The 19070-nt window shown below is 35.5% G+C and overlaps 3 protein-coding genes and 1 long non-coding RNA gene across 4 annotated transcripts; 1 reads left to right on the forward strand and 3 right to left on the reverse strand.

Annotated features, from left to right (window-relative positions):
• The first annotated feature begins 3623 nt into the window (after positions 1-3623).
• LOC145065562 (uncharacterized) lies at positions 3624-4383 on the forward strand. The gene is made up of 2 exons (XR_013688451.1): positions 3624-3755; positions 3836-4383. It is a non-coding gene; the product is annotated as an uncharacterized LOC145065562 (long non-coding RNA).
• A 96-nt stretch (positions 4384-4479) lies between these two features.
• LOC145065561 (FT-interacting protein 1-like) lies at positions 4480-7231 on the reverse strand. Its single transcript, XM_079012583.1, has 2 exons — positions 7081-7231; positions 4480-6995 (listed from the first exon to the last, which is right to left on the reverse strand). Exon 2 carries the CDS (start codon positions 6982-6984, stop codon positions 4609-4611), a length of 2376 nt encoding a protein of 791 aa, XP_078868709.1. The 5' UTR covers positions 6985-6995; positions 7081-7231; the 3' UTR covers positions 4480-4608.
• Positions 7232-10460: 3229 nt separating this feature from the next.
• On the reverse strand, positions 10461-11608 carry LOC145071105 (polygalacturonase inhibitor-like). The gene has a single exon (XM_079018018.1). It carries the CDS (start codon positions 11557-11559, stop codon positions 10567-10569), a length of 993 nt encoding a protein of 330 aa, XP_078874144.1. The 5' UTR covers positions 11560-11608; the 3' UTR covers positions 10461-10566.
• Positions 11609-15408: 3800 nt separating this feature from the next.
• Positions 15409-17585, reverse strand: LOC145069688 (alpha/beta hydrolase family protein). Its single transcript, XM_079016635.1, has 5 exons — positions 16717-17585; positions 16554-16638; positions 16314-16483; positions 15837-16111; positions 15409-15747 (listed from the first exon to the last, which is right to left on the reverse strand). Exons 1-5 carry the CDS (start codon positions 17090-17092, stop codon positions 15571-15573), a joined length of 1083 nt encoding a protein of 360 aa, XP_078872761.1. The 5' UTR covers positions 17093-17585; the 3' UTR covers positions 15409-15570.
• Positions 17586-19070: the final 1485 nt, after the last annotated feature.

Here is a 19070-nt window from a genome sequence, read left to right on the forward strand (position 1 = left end):
TTTTCGTAACGATGAAGCCACGCCTCACGCGATGGCACGCCTTTTAGAACACTGTCTGGTTGTATCATAACCATAAACCACAGCCTAGAACAACTTCTTCGGGTTAGTAAAGAGGGAAGGTTAATCACATTCCTCAATGGAAAATTCATACAACAAATAACCTCTGTAGTATAGAGAAATCAGATGGATGAGCTCATTTGGAGCTCTTTTTAAGTGCACTCATATCACAAAAAATGTGTGATCTCTCGTTTGATGGTTGCTTTTCATATGTAATTGGGTTTTATCGCTCTGCCATTTGTGAGATTGTTTGGTTGGGATGAATTCTTGCAAATATGGGTGTTCACATCTCTCAGCCTACCCCTTTGTATTGTGACAACGAGAGTGAGATAATGATTGCCAAGGATTCGGTGTCTCATGAGTGCACAAAGCATATTGAGATTTATTGAAATTTCACAATGCATCATCTCCAGAAGGGCACTAACTCCCTTCCTTATGTTCCTTCCACTTTGTAGATTGTTTATATTCTTACGAAGCCATTGACTGCTCTTCGATTTCATTTTCTTTCTGACAAACTCTCAATGCTTATTGTTGTTGTATTGTGAGTTTAAGGAGGGATGTTAGCCTAACAAGATTTTGGGCTTTATTTTGTATTGGGTCTTATGTTGGCCCATTAGCTATAAAACCCTAATTAGTTAGTTTATATATTCTGTATTTTCCTTTCGTTGTATCTTGTACTTCTCATTTGATAATAGTAAACCCTAGCCGTTTTATGTCTTGATAGTTTACAGTAGGCTTATGAATAATGAGTCACTGATAAAGGTATATAATTAGGGTAATATTGTCTTTTTTTTAACATAATAAGCTATAAGTTGTTTTAAGAAGTTACAAATCCCGACTTCTTAAAATCTTATTTTCAAAGAGTTAACAAAAAATTGTTTTAAAAGTCATTTTTATATATCTAAACATTTTTTTACTCATTGACTTTTCAAGAAGTAGTTAAGTTATTTTTAAATGAACTCCTAGACACCTCATCCTTACTAAGTAATTGAGTTGAAAGTGTGACATGCTTAGAGTGCAAGAGAGAAGTAAGGATAAGACCTCTCAAAATGTGACATTTAACACAAAGCTAATTTTATTTATTAGATAATATAGATTCCTAAAAAAACTATTATGCAAAAAAAGAAATTATGGACAAATTTAAAAATATAACCAAATACCTTAATAACTTTTGAAAAAATAACTAAAAATTAGTGTTTTTCCAAAAATAGGCACTCATTTCATAGGCAATCACCGTCACGTCAACTATGAAATCGACCTCTTCAACTTCGATTTCATAACTTGCAGCTACGATTTCATACCCTCCAGATGTGATCTCATGTATATGGATGCAATTTTGGCGCTATAAAGCTCATTTTTTTAACCGCAAATGGCTAAAAGCCACCTATGATTTCCTCTAATGTGACCTGCAATCCCAATTTTCCTTCAATTTTGACTATGATTTTTGTCGTCTTTGATTATGATTTCATACAATTTTCAATAGTCTATATATTCTACAAAAACTTAGACCTTTTTTTGGCAGATCTTGGTGAAGGTGAGTGGACTCGGTATGCTTCGGAGAAAAATTAATACATATAACAATAACATTCTAATTTTTTATAGAACGTTTTATATATAAAGTAGTGAAAACTATACGAAATCATGTCGGTAGTCAAAATCTACAAAATCATAATCAAACCTACAAACTTTTATTAGGATTATAAAAAAATATTTTATTACTACAATCAAAGTGAAATCGGATGTCACATAAGAGAGAACGATATGAGGTAGGAGAGAGGAGAAAGATGCGGCCAATTCGAGCCGTATGCGGCCAAACCACATTGAAAATGGCACAATAGGGGCGGTGTCCCCACTGCTACCATGAAAAATCGTGCCTAAATCTCTTCACTCCAGCGTTCACTAAAGAAAAGAAGAGAAAAAAAAAAAGAATTGATCTTTTTTTCCTTTCTCTCCGGTTCATTCCGATTTAGGAGGATAGTTTATTGAGAAAATTAACTTAAATCTTCTTTTCACGTCTTTTCCTTTCTCTCCTTAAATGAAACTCGAGAGCGATGATTTTTCCAAGTCTTTCCAAATTCACTAAAAGAAAAGGAAGGAAAATATTGACAGAAAGAAAGGGAGGAGAATGACAAATTTCCTTATTTCGTGTTTATGAGTTCCAAAGAAATAAAAGAAAATTTGTATGTTTCTGTGTTCCTGAGTTAGGGGTTGTTTGATAGTTACTGACCGAGTAAGATCTGATTGAGTCAGAGCCTGACTGAGTCACAAGTTCTGACTGTAATGGCTTCCGACTGAAACAATATTGTTTGATTACATATCTGACTGACCGTTTTAAATGTTAAAATTACCATTTTGCCTTTCTGATTTGTTTTGTGCTTTATAAAATCTATAAGTTTGAGTATAATAAAGGTTATACATGCACAATCTATTTCAACTTTCAATGAAAAGAAAACGTAATATTTATAGTATTATTACATGCACCATCTATTTCAACTCTGATACGTTGGTACCTAAACTAGATGATGACAATAACTATTGATCATGTAATCGAAAATGACCTTTATCACACTGGTTTCTTATTTTACTTTAAACTCTTCCAAGTTTCGGTGGTCAAAAAACAACTACTACCCTTCACTAGATCAATTCATTTCTAATCTTCTTCAACCAGATTTGAGTTTTCTAGCATGTTTTGAGAAACAATTTGGCATCATATGCAACACAAAATCCACTCAGCAGTGATATACCCCCATATAGTGCTCTTGTTGAAGGGCCTTTAAAGTAGTTTTGGGAGATCTCTGGTATGATATAGCTTAAGGAAGAATATGAAAACGAGGTGGAGAAAATTCAAATTTGAAATACTCCAATCTGATGCAAACATCCAATCCTCACCAAAAGCATCATCCGATTTTCACCAATTTCATAAAATTGATTTCAATGTCAATTATAGAAAATCGATTTCCGATCTTACTGATGGGTAGGCGGAGGTCGGCGAACTTGGAACTTGGTCGGCGGCTTGCTGAGGCGGCGATGATGAACTTGGCCGGTAGGAGGAATTGCTTGAAGTTGTGTGGAACAGTGGAAGAAAGGAGGAGCTGTTTGATAGGAGAACCAGATGCGTGTTCATTTATTTAGGGCAGAAAAGTCATTAAAACATCACATAACGGGTCAGTTTTTTTTATCAGACCGAGTCAGGAGGTGGGTAAGCAATTTTTGACCGGGTGAGACAAAATTACCATTTATCTAACATGACCGGACCGGTCAACATAGTATCAAACAACCCCTTAGGCCTGTTTGATAAAAAAAAAACTATAACACCCGGTTCCCGAGTTTAACTTAAGGAGAGAAATGAAAGAAAATAGGTGTAAATGAAAAGAAAATAAAAGAAATTGGTGTTCCCGAGTTTCATTAAAAGAGAGAATTGGAAAGAAGTGGAGGGAAATAGAAGGATCACTTTCCCTCCTAACTTTCCTTGAGATTTAAAAGGATTTGTAAAAAGAAAACAAAATGATTCATTTTACTTCCAATTGTTTTCACTTCTTTTTCTCTCCTGACGAGGCGTAAGTTTAAACTCTAAGAGGAAAATTTTAAGTATCATCCTCACATTCCCTCCATATCCATGAAAGATTTCAGATTTTTAGACTTCACAGAGCGATTCGGCAGTGATGACATGGACTCGACGAACACCGCCCTTGAACTCGGTATGTCATACTGAGCTTGGAAGGGCAACTCGAGTCTCTCTCTTCTTCCTCTTCCTAACTTCTTACCCCATTTTTTTTAGATATGGAGTTCGGCAAATGCTGTGATTACTCCGCCCAGCCTTATAGCGAAAAATCACATGAGAGCAAGAGCAGCTTGGAAAAGCCGATTTCATAAAGACGCTAATGAATGACTATTTTTTGAAAAACGCAAACTCTTCTAATTTGCTCGTCTTCCCATAATACCCTAATTCATCCAACCAGATACAATGGAAATTAAGCGAGGAGTAAGAAAGCGAAGATTTTCAGAAAATAATTTAGGGTTTAGGAAAGAGAAGGATGGCAGAGGTGGTTTGGGGAAGAAGGGGTTGTCGCCTCTCTTTCTCTTCTCTTCCGGCGATGACTGCCGTCTCTCTTCATCGCAATGGCATTACGCTCTTTCGGACGGTATCCTTTATCCTTCTCCGTTTTTTGCATCAACAATTCCTACCTTGCTTTTTTTTTTCTTCCTTATTTCGTAATTTCTGGAACTACACTACGATGAATTTGCTGAGATTTACAGATTCATCCTACTATTTGATGAATTAAAGTTTGTAGGAATGCTATTTTTATGCTGTAAGTTTGAATCAAATTTTTTGTGGAAGACTATAATGTCCTCAAATTTAGACGAGATTTCATAAATTCTGAAGTTTGAATCAGTAAAACATACTCTGTCTATGAGATGAGCTAGTGAATTTTTGAAGCACTTAAACTTGAACATTCAATCGAAACAAAACATCAAATCATAATACAAATTACAAAATGAAGACAATATCGTATACCAAACACTCTATAGTTTCCCTTTACTTCTCCTTCCTCAAAGCATGCTATCAGCTCGAGCTGGTAATCTCCTGAAGAAATTACTAGGCGCTGAAGGCATCTTGCTTCTAAACCTCGGATGCCTCAACAAAAACAAACCCATCCCCAAAACAACAAGCTTAAAAGGCGTCACATACAGAGCAACAGCTACCACAAGACATAGAACCACAAACAAACAGGTCGCCCTCGGGTCCCGCCAGCTCAGCAACGCCTGAAACCTCTCCCCTTGTGTTGCAATATCCCCAACCACTGTCTGTATCCTTCCAGCCACACTCCTAAGCCTATCATACCTCATCTTCGTCACATCCTGTGGCTTTGAAGAAGGAAAAGAATCAAACTCTTCATCCAATTCATCCGGCTGAACAGCTTCAGCCCACGACAGCTTCGTGTCCATATGTGGCGGATGACGCGGACGGAATCGGTAATTCCATACTCCAATAAGAAACATATACAGGAATCCAGTTGGAAGAATCAACTCCGGAAAACAAACCAATATAAAAAAAAGAACATGAACCAGGAGGGTAGTTACGGGATTTTTCCAATTCGAAACATCTCCTAACCACTTACTCATTGAAATCACACCCGTGAAAACCGAAACAATTCGAAAAAAATTCGCTTTACTTCTTCTCATACTCCACATATGCGAGTCAACATCCAACATGTATTCAACCACTTCTCTTCTTAACGGAGGCTCGGCTCTTCCCAACCGAATTGCCACAATGTTCATGGCTTGATATCTTAATGTATCCAGCTGACTTATAGTCAACGGATGTTGATAATGCATTTTAGGTAGTAAAGGTTGACTATAAAGATAAATCATATTCGCTAACGATAAACAAGTAAACCGAAACGCTAACTGTAACTCACCGGTTTTTTTCAACCCCGAAGGCTGTAAAACAAGAAGCGGATACGAATGCGTGTAGATTCGATCCGTTTCCAATGTCGATAACCGGATTCTTATCTTTCCAATTCTCGAATCCTTTCCACTCCCTCCGTTTCCATTCCCGCCTAAATGGGCATTGTCAAATACCCCCAAACTAACAACCGTACACGGGTCGTATACTTCCCACGTATACTGTTCGTTCCATTTCGGGTTAAAACTCTCCAAAATTGTACGCGTTCGCACCCATTTTTGTCCGTATTTCGCTACACAATACGCGTCTGTTGTTTTCTTTCCGTCTTTCGTTTTCATCCCTTGAAGTCCTTGCGCGCTTAAAATCCCGATTTCGAGGATTCCGATTGGTTTTTTCCATAATTGACGGGCCGTGGGTCGTTGATCGCTTATATACATTGTAGATTCATCTAGAACATGGTAACCACCTTCTAGACACACTCTTAGATGAATCCTAGTTGAGAATTTAAGCTCCATTCTTTGTCCACCTTCCAACATTGCAAATCCAAATTGTTCAAGATTGTACCATTTTGAATGAACAGTTCGATGATCTAACCGTTTTTCAAACGCGGTAAGTGGAAGGACGATTCTACCCACGATCTCTTCTTTTGAAGTTGCTTTGTTTTCGAGTGTGAGAACTAACTGTTCTTCAAACGGCTCGGCTGCTACAAACACCAAATCCTCGTTCCACATCGGATTTGTTGTTTTTGTTGGGGACAATTTCGTCTTTAGTATCTGGTTCCCGAGTTGAGCTTTGACAAAAACTTGCGGGAGTTGACTTTTGTCAGCCGATTCGACATCATGTGCTTCGATTACATTAACTCTAAGATACCAAAGTTTAGGAGAAACATAAACTTTTGATCTCACACTAAAAACACCTTCACCATGAACAGTTGCAGCATCTGAATGCCATGCTTCTGAAAAAGCTTCATCCGCTTGTGTCCCCATCCAAACTGCAAGCATCACCTCTCCTTTGACTTTTCTGTCTCCTTTTCGATCTTCTAACCGATACCATTGAGGTGCTAACGGGCTGTCTGGTGGGACCCGTGTCGGGACTTCATTCATGTCAAACACGACTTTCCCTAAATAATCATCTCTTGCAATCATGTCTTTATCTTTCACGTAAACTTCAAGAACAGTTGATTGTATTTTCTCTTTTGAAAACGCAAACACTTGTTTCCATTCTGCGTATGTTCTCTTTTCAAAATGCTGTGTTTTTCCTTTGTAGTTTCCGAGTTTGACTTCAACATAGGGATCACAGCTTGCAGTCAAAGGGTTGATAGGGAGATCTCTTGCTTTTTCAACACGAACATAAAGATAATACATTTGTTCTACAAGATCGTATGTGCTTGTGACTCTATCACTGCTTATCCACCCTCCACCTCCTCTTATTCCGCCATGTGGCCATCTTTCACCGAGTTGTGGCTTTGTGTCTTTGAGTTTGTAGTCATCTGGATTTGCTGCAGCTGGTTTAGAACCCATTTATTGATCACCTGGAAATAACCCGATCAAGATATAGTCATTAGTTTGTTAGATTTCACTAAGGTTGTAATAGGTTATCAAGCAGAAATTCATTACCTTTTTATGAACTGGGGTTGTACAAGTTTACTTTGATCTCTGTTTTCTGTATGAGAGTTGCAGTTTTTATGTGTGTTTTTGGTTTCTTTGTTGCTTTGAAACTCATGGAAATTGGAACATGTGATGTGAAACCGTTTTTTGTAGTTGTCATTTGTGAATATTTGCCTTTTGTTATTTATTTTTTTCTTTTTGAAATGTGACCATAAACATTAGTGGAAGGAGAACCTAGCAAAAGGTGCTTTGATTGTTTGCTTTCTTTAAACGCATCAATGTAAGTTGATACCTTTCTTCGTATTTAGTCTTGAGTTGAAGTTGAAAATAATTTGGCTTTCGTTGATAATCATTGATGGAAAAAGTAGGGTGGAGTGTTGAAAAAACTCATAATTTATGGAAAAAGTTGGCTGAGGTGTGACAAAGATAAGCTTTTTGAAGTTAAAATTGAACTGTATGTAGGATGTGTTAGATTCTCTTGAAAAGAAAACACTACCCATGAGATAAAACCTTGTCTTTTTGGTGTTGCTAATTGTATTAAATATGGAGAGCAAGTTATATAATATATTTTGTGAGATTAAACACTTGTTATATGCTAAGAAAAGTAGTGTGGTATGGTGAAAGTTTTGATGCCAGTGTGATGATAGTTAGGAGAAAGATGCTTTTTTTTTTAATATTCTTTCATCTTTATTCTCTCCTTTTATATCTACCAAGCCTACCATTACTGATTTTTCTATTTTCCTTATGTGTTGATGAATTTTAAAGATTCTTGTGATAAACTCTGCTTTCACCTTTATTCTTGATGAATGCTCCTCTCTCACATAATCGAGAATATGTGCTCAGCTCCACTTGTCTGTATATACATATAGCAGCAAATCCTCGCTTTCATATGGTATTATATGGGCTTATTTAAATATCAATAAAACATATGCAAGATTGCAAGATTCTCTTTAATGTGGAAAAGGCCTAAAACTTATGGGGAAGTCCATAGTGGTTTCGAGGCCCAAGTTACTTTCGCTTAGGCCCAAAAGCCAATGGTGTTTCCAAGACTCACAAAAAAAAAGGCTTGAAATTTATAAAATTAGTGCGTCCTTGTAATGTTTTATTCCAAAAGATAAAGAAATTTAAAATAAATATTGTAGTTTTAATTGTACCAAAAAGGAAGTTTGGTTAAGCAAATAAACACAAAAATCTGAGAAGATGAAACACACAAATCTTGTGCGGACTCATGTGTGTTGCATTTGTTAACCTACTTTGTTGGTAGTTAAATGAACATAATATTTATCATACAAAGTTTACTCGATTGAAGACGTGAATGGTTTTATGTATTTGTATTTGAAGCCTTTTTAGTTCGTCAGATTAAACGATAAAGTTTATTTTGATTCTTAACTTATGAGGAATTGTAACCACTTTTATTTGAAACTAAAAAACTAATTATTGGTGCTAAAGAACAAAACAAAACAAAAATCGTTTACAATGCAAGTTTATAACCAAAATTAGAAGATTGCAAGTATAAAAATAAACAAGCAAATTCATACTTAATAACGTAACAATATAAAATATACACCAAAGTAATCATTAAATTTTACATAACAAAAGGATCCTCGATGTCATTTGTACTCGCAAACTTTTGTACTCCACTAACTGCTGGATTGACTAGAATCGTCAAAGGAAAAGTAAAAAAATATGCACGGTGTTACTGATTCTATAATTGTATCATATTTGGATTTTAGTTTGTATGTAATCTTTGTTATGTTGACACGCAAAACGAGTTGTCTAAAAAGTTCTTACGTTTGAATCTTACATGTTTTAATCTTGGGGTGAAATAGTGTCGATTAATTGCTAGAGAATTATAAGTATTTCAAAATGAATTGTTTTAGGTTCGGATCCCACATACTTCAACAATGTGGTTACCTATCGTTAAAAAGATGCAAAAATAAATATTTACTATTTACATGGATGCAAGGTAATAAGCAATGAAATTATGAAAATGTAAATACCAAAAAGTCATTGAAGTTCATTTATTTTTATTTATTTATTTGTTTATTTTTGCTTAGCATCACACATTCTAATAAAATAAGTCTATTTTACATTTTACATTTTATTTTTAAAATCAATATCACATCAAACCCTAAATCCTATATGAACCGGGTATTGGGAGATCGAAGTTGGTAGTTTACATGTGGATAGACGACTGTTTCAATAAATGCCAATAAATGCCCTTTGCAATGTGAAACATAGATTTGCAATGACACCAATAAAAGAGGAGTACGTGTATGAGTCAAATAAAACAAGCACAACAAAGAGGAACAAGAAGGTTGCAACACAATAACCTATAACGGGCAAATGAAACTTGAAAATTGAAGTTGTTACAATAGAAAATGATGACCTTGGTGTTAAGGCAATGGAGTTCGCAGATGACATTGCAAACCCAAGATGTTTTGATGACTAGATTACCACCCTATGTATTTAGCTTTGACACCGGAAGGAGAAATAATACACACACTCTGATGAACAAGGGTTGTGGTTGTCACCCATAAAAATAAAGTTCCCGGATGTGGAGACGACAAGGCAACCCCTCAATCGACATCAAAATAAGTAGTAAGACTTTTCGATGATGATATATGAAGTTGGAGACCATGATCATGAGCACATTATAGCTAACCAAGGTGTGTGTCATGGAAGGAAAGTGTACCTCATGGGGGTCAATCATAACAAACTCAATGTGATGGATAAATGGAGATTATAACAAAAAGGGTCCCAAGAAGAGAGAGAAAGAGAAAACGACAAAGGAACGAAGTGAATATATTTTAGGAGAGGGATTACCAATGAAACCCTTGAGATAATTGGTAAATATATCATTGATTCCATATATAAAGATAAATACAACATCACAAAATTAAGAATCAAGAAAGCAAACTGTATTTTTCTTCTCGAAAACTTCTCTTATTGGACAATGGCTAAACGTATGGTGATATTCATAAATTTTGAGCAACAAAATAGTCTATCAAAAAAGAAAAAGAAAATGATAATAGAAAACAATGAAAAATTATGCACTTATACCATTTTTTCTTGATATTTATCAATTATCATTTCTCAAAAGAAAAATACAAAACATAAAGAGGAAAATAAAGGTTTTTTTTGTACAAAATCAATACATAAAAATATTTTATTATATAAAATCAGAAAATAAAATAGTTTTTTATATAAAAAAAATAACATGATTTTTTCATACATCATAATATGTTGAGGTTTTCTAATATCACAAATGTCGGTGAGAAAACATTATTTTAAATATGATCAAGAGATAAAATTATTTTATCTAGACATAAATATAAGATAACGGTTTCTTCGAGTAGTATGGATTCCCTAACGAAAAACTCAATAACTATAAATTTTGAACATATTTTTATTAACTTCTCAAAGCAACTTTACAACTATAAAATAGAAATAAATAAAAGCTTCTAGAAGTTATGAAGATATTCTTGAATTTTATTAGCATGCAGGCAATGGAGAGCCACACAGGCACTGGTTATGAAAATACGCCGAGCTATCGTACTTCTGCAAACTTCCGCCGGTCGGAATTTCACCACACAGTCTATTGAAACTAACGTTCCACGTCTGCAATTTTAGTCCTGTCAACGTCGCCGGCAAACTCCCATATATCCTGTTATGATTCAAATCTAACACCGACAAGCTCTCCGGAAACTGATTCAAATTCGAGAAGTTAAACTCAAACAAGTTCCTCGAAAAATTAGCAGCTTTAATCGTCTTATTCATCCCAAAAAACACCGACAAGTCTCCCATGAGCCTGTTTCTGGACAAATCTAACGCCGTGAAGTTCACCTGAGCCATTGACTGGGGTACACTTCCATTCAGTAGGTTATGAGATAGATAAATCGCCGGAAGCCTTCCGGTGAAATTCCCAAACGACTCAGGAATTGTTCCGGTTAGTCTATTCCTGTCCAGGCGAAGTGTTCGGAGTTTTGGCAACAAAGAGAGCTCCGGCGGGATTGTTCCGGTGAAACCATTGTACGATAAATCCAGTGTCGCTAAGCTTTTGATTTGACTGAGGAAAGAAGGGATGGGGCCGGAGATATTTGTATAGCTAATGGTGAGAGTTTTGAGTTTGGTGAGTTTGGCAATTGAAGACGGAATTTGGCCGGTGAGATTTGTGAGCTTCCGCAAAATTAGGGTTTCGAGGTAAGGGAGGTTGCCGATGGCCTCTGTGATTCGACCGGAGATGTTGCCGGAGAAGATGGTGAGTGCACTGATACGATCGGTGTACTCGTCACATTGCACAGAGTACCATGAACAACAGTCGATTTCTTTGGTCCAAGTTGTTAAGACATCGGGATTTCCAAATGATTTTTTGATTCTGAGAAGGATTTTTTCGTCTTTTTTGTTGCAACGTTGGGAGAGAGAAGGGTAAAGGGAGAGGAAGAGGGAGAGAAGAGCAATGGTGAAGAAAGATGTCTTCATTTTCATATGAAATTTTAACTGTGGAAAGGCGTATTTATAGATATGGAAAAGTTAAATTAGATCTTTATAATGTGTTTCAAAACCATCATTGCAATTGTAAAAGATGTTGATCATAGTTTATAGTTTGTGATTTTTACGTTCATCAACAACCCAGCTTTGTAAACTTTTGGTCGAAACATACAAACTTCAGGATCTTTTTAATCTTCATATGTATAATAAGTGTGTTGAAGCGGTTGAAAGCGAGTTTCACTAGAAAAGGTAATAAAATATAAATATAATCTTGCACCATGAGATATAGGCCATAGCTCAGCTGGTTTTGGAAAACAAAGATGCATATCTAAGGTGTAACAATTACCCAAGGCTAGATAGAATATTTTCATTGAAGATCACTAACATGAAGAGAGAACCAAAAAATACTGAATAAGAAAAGTTGAGTGTGTGGGTGGGGGTTGATTTAATAAAATGATACAGACAGTAGATATGAATATCAAAAAATAGAATAAATAAGACAATCAAAAATATATTAATAAAACTACTCAACTATCTTTATTTTAACCCTTCACCCCTTCATAGCTTAAGTTATCTTTTGGGAAGTGTCAAACTCTTTCATTCGTATCATTACTTTAGAGATATTGCTAAGGGGAGATTGAATAGAATGATACAAACTATAGCTCTTAAAGTGGAATAATTATGATAATAAATAACGTAATAATAAACTCAGAAAAATAACATACTAAAATATGGAAACTAAGATCTATCCTATTTAACTATCATATTTTAAGTTTTCACTGCATTATATCAAAAGTTGTAGAATTTGCTATTCGGTACTTGTTCGGTCGACTGCGGAGTAGCGAATATCCGGGGAATACTTGAATTCGGTAATTCATGTAAAAATACTTTTAGGGAAATTATATATGTCAAAATCATAACTTGATTGAAATATATAACAAAATTAAATACATTTGAATACACAAAACTGAAAAACACACAATGATCTCATTTTGAAATATAATTACTGAAAATTTAAGATATATATATATATATATATATATATATATATATATATATATATATATATATATATATATATATATATATATATAGGGTTAGGTTATTTTGTTTTCACTATCTATTGTGTGCATGTATGATTGATTCTGGACCAATCATTTTAGTTATTTTAAGAAAATAATTAATGCATATTAAATGTTGAAGATATAATGGCTATTAATTACATCTTCAGCATTTAATATGCATTAATTACTTTCTTAAAATAACTAAAATGATTGGTCCAGAATCAATCATACATGCACAAATAGATAGTGAAAACATTTGAACCTATCTCTTTCTCTCTCTCTCTCTCTCTCTCTATATATATATATATATATATATATATATATATATATATATATATATATATATATATATAGAGAGAGAGAGAGAGAGAGAGAGCGAGAGAGAGAGAGACTAATAATCACATGTGTGTTAAATAATAAATTATTAAGTATATTATACATATTAATCACCGAGTTGGTTGAGTTTTACAATATTGTTTGCTTCAGTAAGAGGCCGATTGGGGAGTACTCAAATTCTATAATTCATTTCGGTAAGGGGCCGAGTAGGAAGTACTGGGCTGAGTAATCGGCCAACTTGACGAGTTTTACAACACTGTTCATATTTAAGGTTAAGTTTCTCCGAAAATGTCAACTCTTTCAGGTCCAACCTTAAGTTTTTTTCACACCTCCTCATCGGTCACCTCTCCTCCCCTCCGAAATGATGATGAAAGTCTTCACCCTCTTTACCATAGTTGTCCGTTACTTTTACATCCTCTATACATGTATAGACCACATTAATCTTCATTCCCTATTTTTCCAGTGATAGGCGCCATTTCCAGCATATTCTTATTTACTGAAAGTTAACATGTGTAATATTATTCTATTACTTGTCCATCGTAGCATCCTCATTGCACAACTTTCTACTTTCTCTCATGCTTCTTCTTTTTTGGCTAACATATTGATCCCTAGAACATAGCCAGGATGATGCAACTTTATACAATTTTCCCTTCAATTTTAACAAACTCATGTGGCAACCTCCACTTTAACCATCTCATCTCTATGTGGTGTGTAACATCGTCCTCTAAATCCCATTTCTTGTGGATCTCTTTGAGCGTATTACTTGAGCCTCATTGTAGTCTCTCACTATTACGCTCACACTCTTTGCTAAAATTATAACAAAGTTATTTCATCTTGTTGGTATTAATCTATAGCCTTTTTTTTTGTCAAAGTTGTCCTAATATACAACCAAGGATTTAGTCTTGTTATCGTGTCTACCTCCTAGCCTAAGCATAAACCATGTCACTAATCTCGAGATGTCATGAGAAACCTCATTGATAGTCAACGAAAATGTAAGGAAGATTCGTGGTGGATCCTTTTTCCTCTAGGAAATATTCTCAGTCGCCCACCGTTGTTCGGACATAAGTTTCTGAATGTCAATAAATACATATTGTGAATAGCCCGACATATCTCCATAGGACTAGGACCAGGTCCCACCAAATCATCTTGGGATATAAATCTGTCTTCCACGTTATTTCTCGTTCAGACATAAATCTGTCTTCGAGGTTCCTCCAAATCATCTCACTGATGTATTATCATATGTTTTATCAAGTTCAGTAAACACCATGTGTATATCTCTAGATATTTTTTTCTATATTTTCCCCATAAGGCGCATAAGGAGGAAAGACAAAGGCGCCTGAGAAGGTGGATTGTCTTATTCGTTGACCTCCCACGTATTTAGTTTTGGTTACGAATATTTCACATTGTAACCTGCCTTCAAACACTCTCTTCACATAGTTTCATGGTATGACTAAGAAGCTTATACCTTGATTGTTGCCATAACTATAGGTGTCACCTTCATTCTTACAAATCGATATCACAATTGTAGATATCCACTCCATAACGCCTAGGCATGCTTTTAAATAGTGTTGAAAAAGGTTTACCTGTAGTCACATTTCCAATTACTCAAGGCAATGCCATAGTGTACAACTTTGTTCTTCCTAATCCTGTATAAGTCCTATTTCACTTTCTCACTTTTAATATCCATGCATAAGCATTCATTGTATGTATGTTGTTCGCCCTTCAATGCCCTCTCCATTCTCTCCATCTTAAACAATGTTGTCTCGTAAATAAAGAATGAAAAGTAACTACTCCATCTCCCCTTAAGATTAACATCTTTCACTAGAATTCAACCACTGTCATGTCATATATATAACTGACATTTCATGTCGCTTTTTTCTTCTCTATCTAGATTTTGATAACTTGTAAATTTCATTCTCCCATCCTTTAATATCCAACCTCATATACATCTCTTCGTATGTCATATATTTCACGTTGGGCACCACTTTTTGCATCTTTTTTGGCCTCCTTGCATCTTTTATTCGTCCTAGCCCTTTTTCCCATTCATTACACAAGAATGCCCTTGTAACACATTTGTGTTACCTTAACTTGGATTTTGAACTTCCTCATTTCACCACCAAGATCCTTTCAAGTTTGAGGGTAAGTAATAGTTTTGTGTAGCTCTGATCACTTTATGACCAAAAATAGGCTAAATAGTGTCAAAATAATAGTTAAGTGGCTTAGCTACTCACAAATTCATGATGAAAATAAAAGGATAAATATACAAATCAATAATATATTCTTAGTTCTACAAGACTAAATTATGCTTTTGACCAAGTTGCCTGAAACAGATAATCAACAAAAACTGCAAAGACAGACATTTTATTTGTCATTTGATCTTTAATTTCAGCAACATCCTGGTTAATTTGATTAAAACAAAACCAAAATAATATATCAATTACAGGAGTTACAAAGACTAAATCATTTAAAATAATCAAATGAAGATAATCAAATTGTTAAAATCAAACCACTCAGCACAACAATGTACAAGACAAATCTATTCCTTCCTGTTTTGTATCAACTTTACAGGTTAGTATCTTGTTTGTCTTTTCATTCACACCTGACAATATCATAAAGGAGACTCCTTCCACTGTAATCTGTTTAACCCGTCTCTAATGGCTCTTCTGAACTCCCCATTGTGAAGAATGAACGATGACACATGTCCACCTGTCACCCATCTCACTTCAGATCCTGGCCAAGCTCTTTGCACCTCCAACACCGAGTGTTTGGGTATGTATCCATCATCCTAACAAACACCAACACCAAAATTTGAATTTACACTCATAAAACATAGTATTAGGGTTCAAATCAGGGGCCTATATATGGGGTGCTTACAGTGGCTGCAACAAGAATAACAGCGTCAGGGTTTTTGGGTATTGGGAAACGTGTGACATCTGTGAGAGACAATACGTTTCTCATCCGCTCTCTTACTTCATCAAGTGTCATACCAGCATTATGCACTGAAAGATCATCTCTTAGTGCTTCCCAAGCTGTTGCATGCTTTAATACTCCTTCACAGAATGCCACAACAGCAGAATGCGGGGATAGAAATGGAAATGTAGCAATAGGTGTAGGATGTAATGATCCAACCATGGCAGCATGTACTCCACCTAAACACCATAAACAAACCCTAAAAGACCTTGAAAGCTTTACATTTCTTGATATCTATGTAGAAGAAATTTCAGAGCTTATGCATTTCGCTACTGTATCGTTTTCAAATAAAGTGTTGCCCTTTGGCCCTAATTTTTGTGTAAAAACAAAGTGATTTGACTCGTTTGCCCTTAAAAGATAGTATTAGAGTTGAAAAGTTACCCATGCTTAGACCACAAACGCCCATTTTACCAAAACCTGCTTCAGAATCCAACCAATGTAGGAGACTGCGTGCTTCTTCAATGGTAGCTCTTCCTAATAACAGCAAATCACTCACACATAACAATTTTGACCCACTTTGAAGAAATGGGCGCCTTTGTCCATAAAAAGGGCTACACAATTTTGAAAAGAATAAAAGATAAGATGTGGGAAGCGAAAATCAATAATGGAATTGGTTATTACCTCTCAAGAACCATTGTTGCTATATTTTCCTTCAAAAGTGGCCCACCAAGTCGCAACCTTCGCTCAAAACTATGGTCCCCAGTACCTAAAGTTCATAATCAAAGATTTCAAATCCAATCATCATTATCGGAAACAGTAAATTTTATGTTTTAATGGTGTATACCTGCGAGATGAACAACACAAGCCATTTTGTGAGTTGGGACAAATTTTGGGGCTAGAAAAGCAACTCTTGCAATGTGACTCTCAGGAGGCAATGCATTGATAAGTTGTTCATCACAAGGGGTCCTGAAAACACCTTCTTTCAAACAAGCACTTTTGGTTTCCCAAACTGTTTTCCAAACGGGTTGAATCAATCTTGGAGGCCAATTTTGGCCTTCAACTACTGGGAAAATCTGTCGAATCATTCGTTCTAAAAGATCAAGCTTTGTGCCACCCCATCCTCTTGAAAAGAACGGTGTGCTTAGTTTTGTTCTGTGCATGAATGCACCATATACATGGTCCAATACATAGTGAAGCATCCCAATTTTTATAGCCACCATACTCAAAACTTGAAATCAAACCAAGAAACCCTTGAAATTTTTTCAAGATTCAGTTTTTATGAATTTAATTCAACTTGAAAGCAGACCCACCGATCAGAACAGAGCACACTTGAATTCACCAAATATTAGGTTATCAATCAATACACCACAATCTGAGATTCGATTTCGAAGCCTCGTACATTCACCAAAAGATACGATTTCGTATCAAAACTCGTCAATTTGAAAGAACCCAAACGAGAAACTAGGCTAAAATTGTGCACTAGGATCTGGAAACGATGGAATAAACGGTTTCGATGGGTCAAGAAGAGAATAAAGAGACCGATTCATCGAGTTGTTGAGTGGGTTTTAAGGGATTAGGATTAAGCATTGATGAGAGGAAATCAAGAAATGGATTAGGAAAAATATTGGTTGCAAACACCGAAGGGGGACGATGGGAGAAAGAAGGTGGAACCGAGAAAACTGTGGGCGGGGATAAGTAGAATACCGAGTATATGCTGCTGACGTGACAGCGTGGATAAGGCCTTTTTAACACCCACGTCTCCGTCGCTATCTGATTTCTTGGTTTTGGTCAATTGCGATTAAACCTAACTTCAAAGATTTACAAACGTAACCTAATTCGATCGGTTTGAAAACAGCGGAGTTATAGGTGTGTTTGGAACTTTGGATGCGTTGTCAAATGATTACCTTTACATTTGTAGTTAATTATTGTATTCCTTTTAAAGAATAATTATCATCAAAATCAATCATCGACTCCCTTAGACTAGGGATGAGTTATAAAACCGGAAACTCGGACCGGAATCGGAACCGGAACCGGTATAACCGGAAAATGCTTAAACGGTCCGGGTATTGGGTTCCAAAATTACTCTTAACCGGGTTCCGGGTATTTCGGGTATGGGTCCAACGGGTCCGGGTTATCCGGGTTTTTGAACCGGATATGTTTAAAAAAAACCGAACTCGGGTTTAGTGGGCCAAGGAACCGATTTAGTGTCCAAGAACCGGTAAGGGTAAAAGAACCGGAACTGAAGAGTTATCCCTCTTATTTGATCGACAATTCTACATTCGAGTGACGACTTTTTTTCTCTGCTCAGCATCAGAAGTTTGGCCCTTATATGTGATCGACGATCTTCATCCCTACTTGGGACGACTCTTTTTGGATCCTCACGTTCCATCTCGTTTTTTTTTTTTTTGCCCTTCCAATTTGACAATTGTGATCGACGACAACAACAATTCCTCTTTGTGATTGACAATGGTGGACAATTGGATAGATAACAATGAAGATACACAAGTAAGTGTCAAGAATTTTGATTTCATGTCTTGTGAAGATACACAACTGGTTTTTTTTTTTTTGCCCTTCACTGTGATTGCAACAATGGTGGACGTTTGGAATTACTAGACATTCAAACAATTTGATTCCTAAAGTCAAAATACAACTTTTTGGTCAAACAATTTGATTCCTAAAGTCAAAATACAATGAAGATACACAATTAAGTTCCAATCTTGATTTTGTGCAGTTTGACCTTTTGGTCAAACAATTTGATTCCTAAAGTCAAAATACAACTTGTCTATCTTGAAACTTTAGAAAAGAAGAAAAGGTATAAGAAACACGTGACATATGCTTATCAATGGCTTTCTGTTAATCCACAATTCCACATAAATACCCCTAACATTTTTGGTAAAGACTTGATAATCAAAGGATAAAATTGTCATTTTAAATTCATAAAGTTGCATAATACCCACTTACCCAGCATGTGCTTAGTTAACACATTTGTTTCATGCACCTATTTCCTAGCAAGGGTATCTCAGTGACCCACTTAATATCCCTAAAATATAGATGTTGTTTCACCTTTTTCACTGGACTATTTATGATTTACTTAATAGACATAATCTTAATTGTCATGTATTGTAGGTCAAATTTATGAATCAATTTGTGTTATTTTTTGTGGTTCAAGTATTGATGAGACTTAATTGTCATGTATTG

Source organism: Lactuca serriola, chromosome 8 (assembly GCF_051521515.1).
Source record: "Lactuca serriola cultivar US96UC23 chromosome 8, Lser_US96UC23_V15, whole genome shotgun sequence".
In the NCBI taxonomy this organism is placed as follows: Eukaryota; Viridiplantae; Streptophyta; class Magnoliopsida; order Asterales; family Asteraceae; genus Lactuca; species Lactuca serriola.

Bases quoted from the DNA above. Each gene is read 5' to 3' on its own strand.
- LOC145065561 (XM_079012583.1), bottom strand. From the start codon at position 6,984: ATGGGTTCTAAACCAGCTGCAGCAAATCCAGATGACTACAAACTCAAA.
- LOC145069688 (XM_079016635.1), bottom strand. From the start codon at position 17,092: ATGGTGGCTATAAAAATTGGGATGCTTCACTATGTATTGGACCATGTA. The intron at 16,639-16,716 runs GTATACACCATT...TATGAACTTTAG, and splicing joins TTGTGTTGTTCATCTCGCAG to GTACTGGGGACCATAGTTTT. The intron at 16,112-16,313 runs GTAACTTTTCAA...TATGGTGTTTAG, and splicing joins CGTTTGTGGTCTAAGCATGG to GTGGAGTACATGCTGCCATG.
- LOC145071105 (XM_079018018.1), bottom strand. From the start codon at position 11,559: ATGAAAATGAAGACATCTTTCTTCACCATTGCTCTTCTCTCCCTCTTC.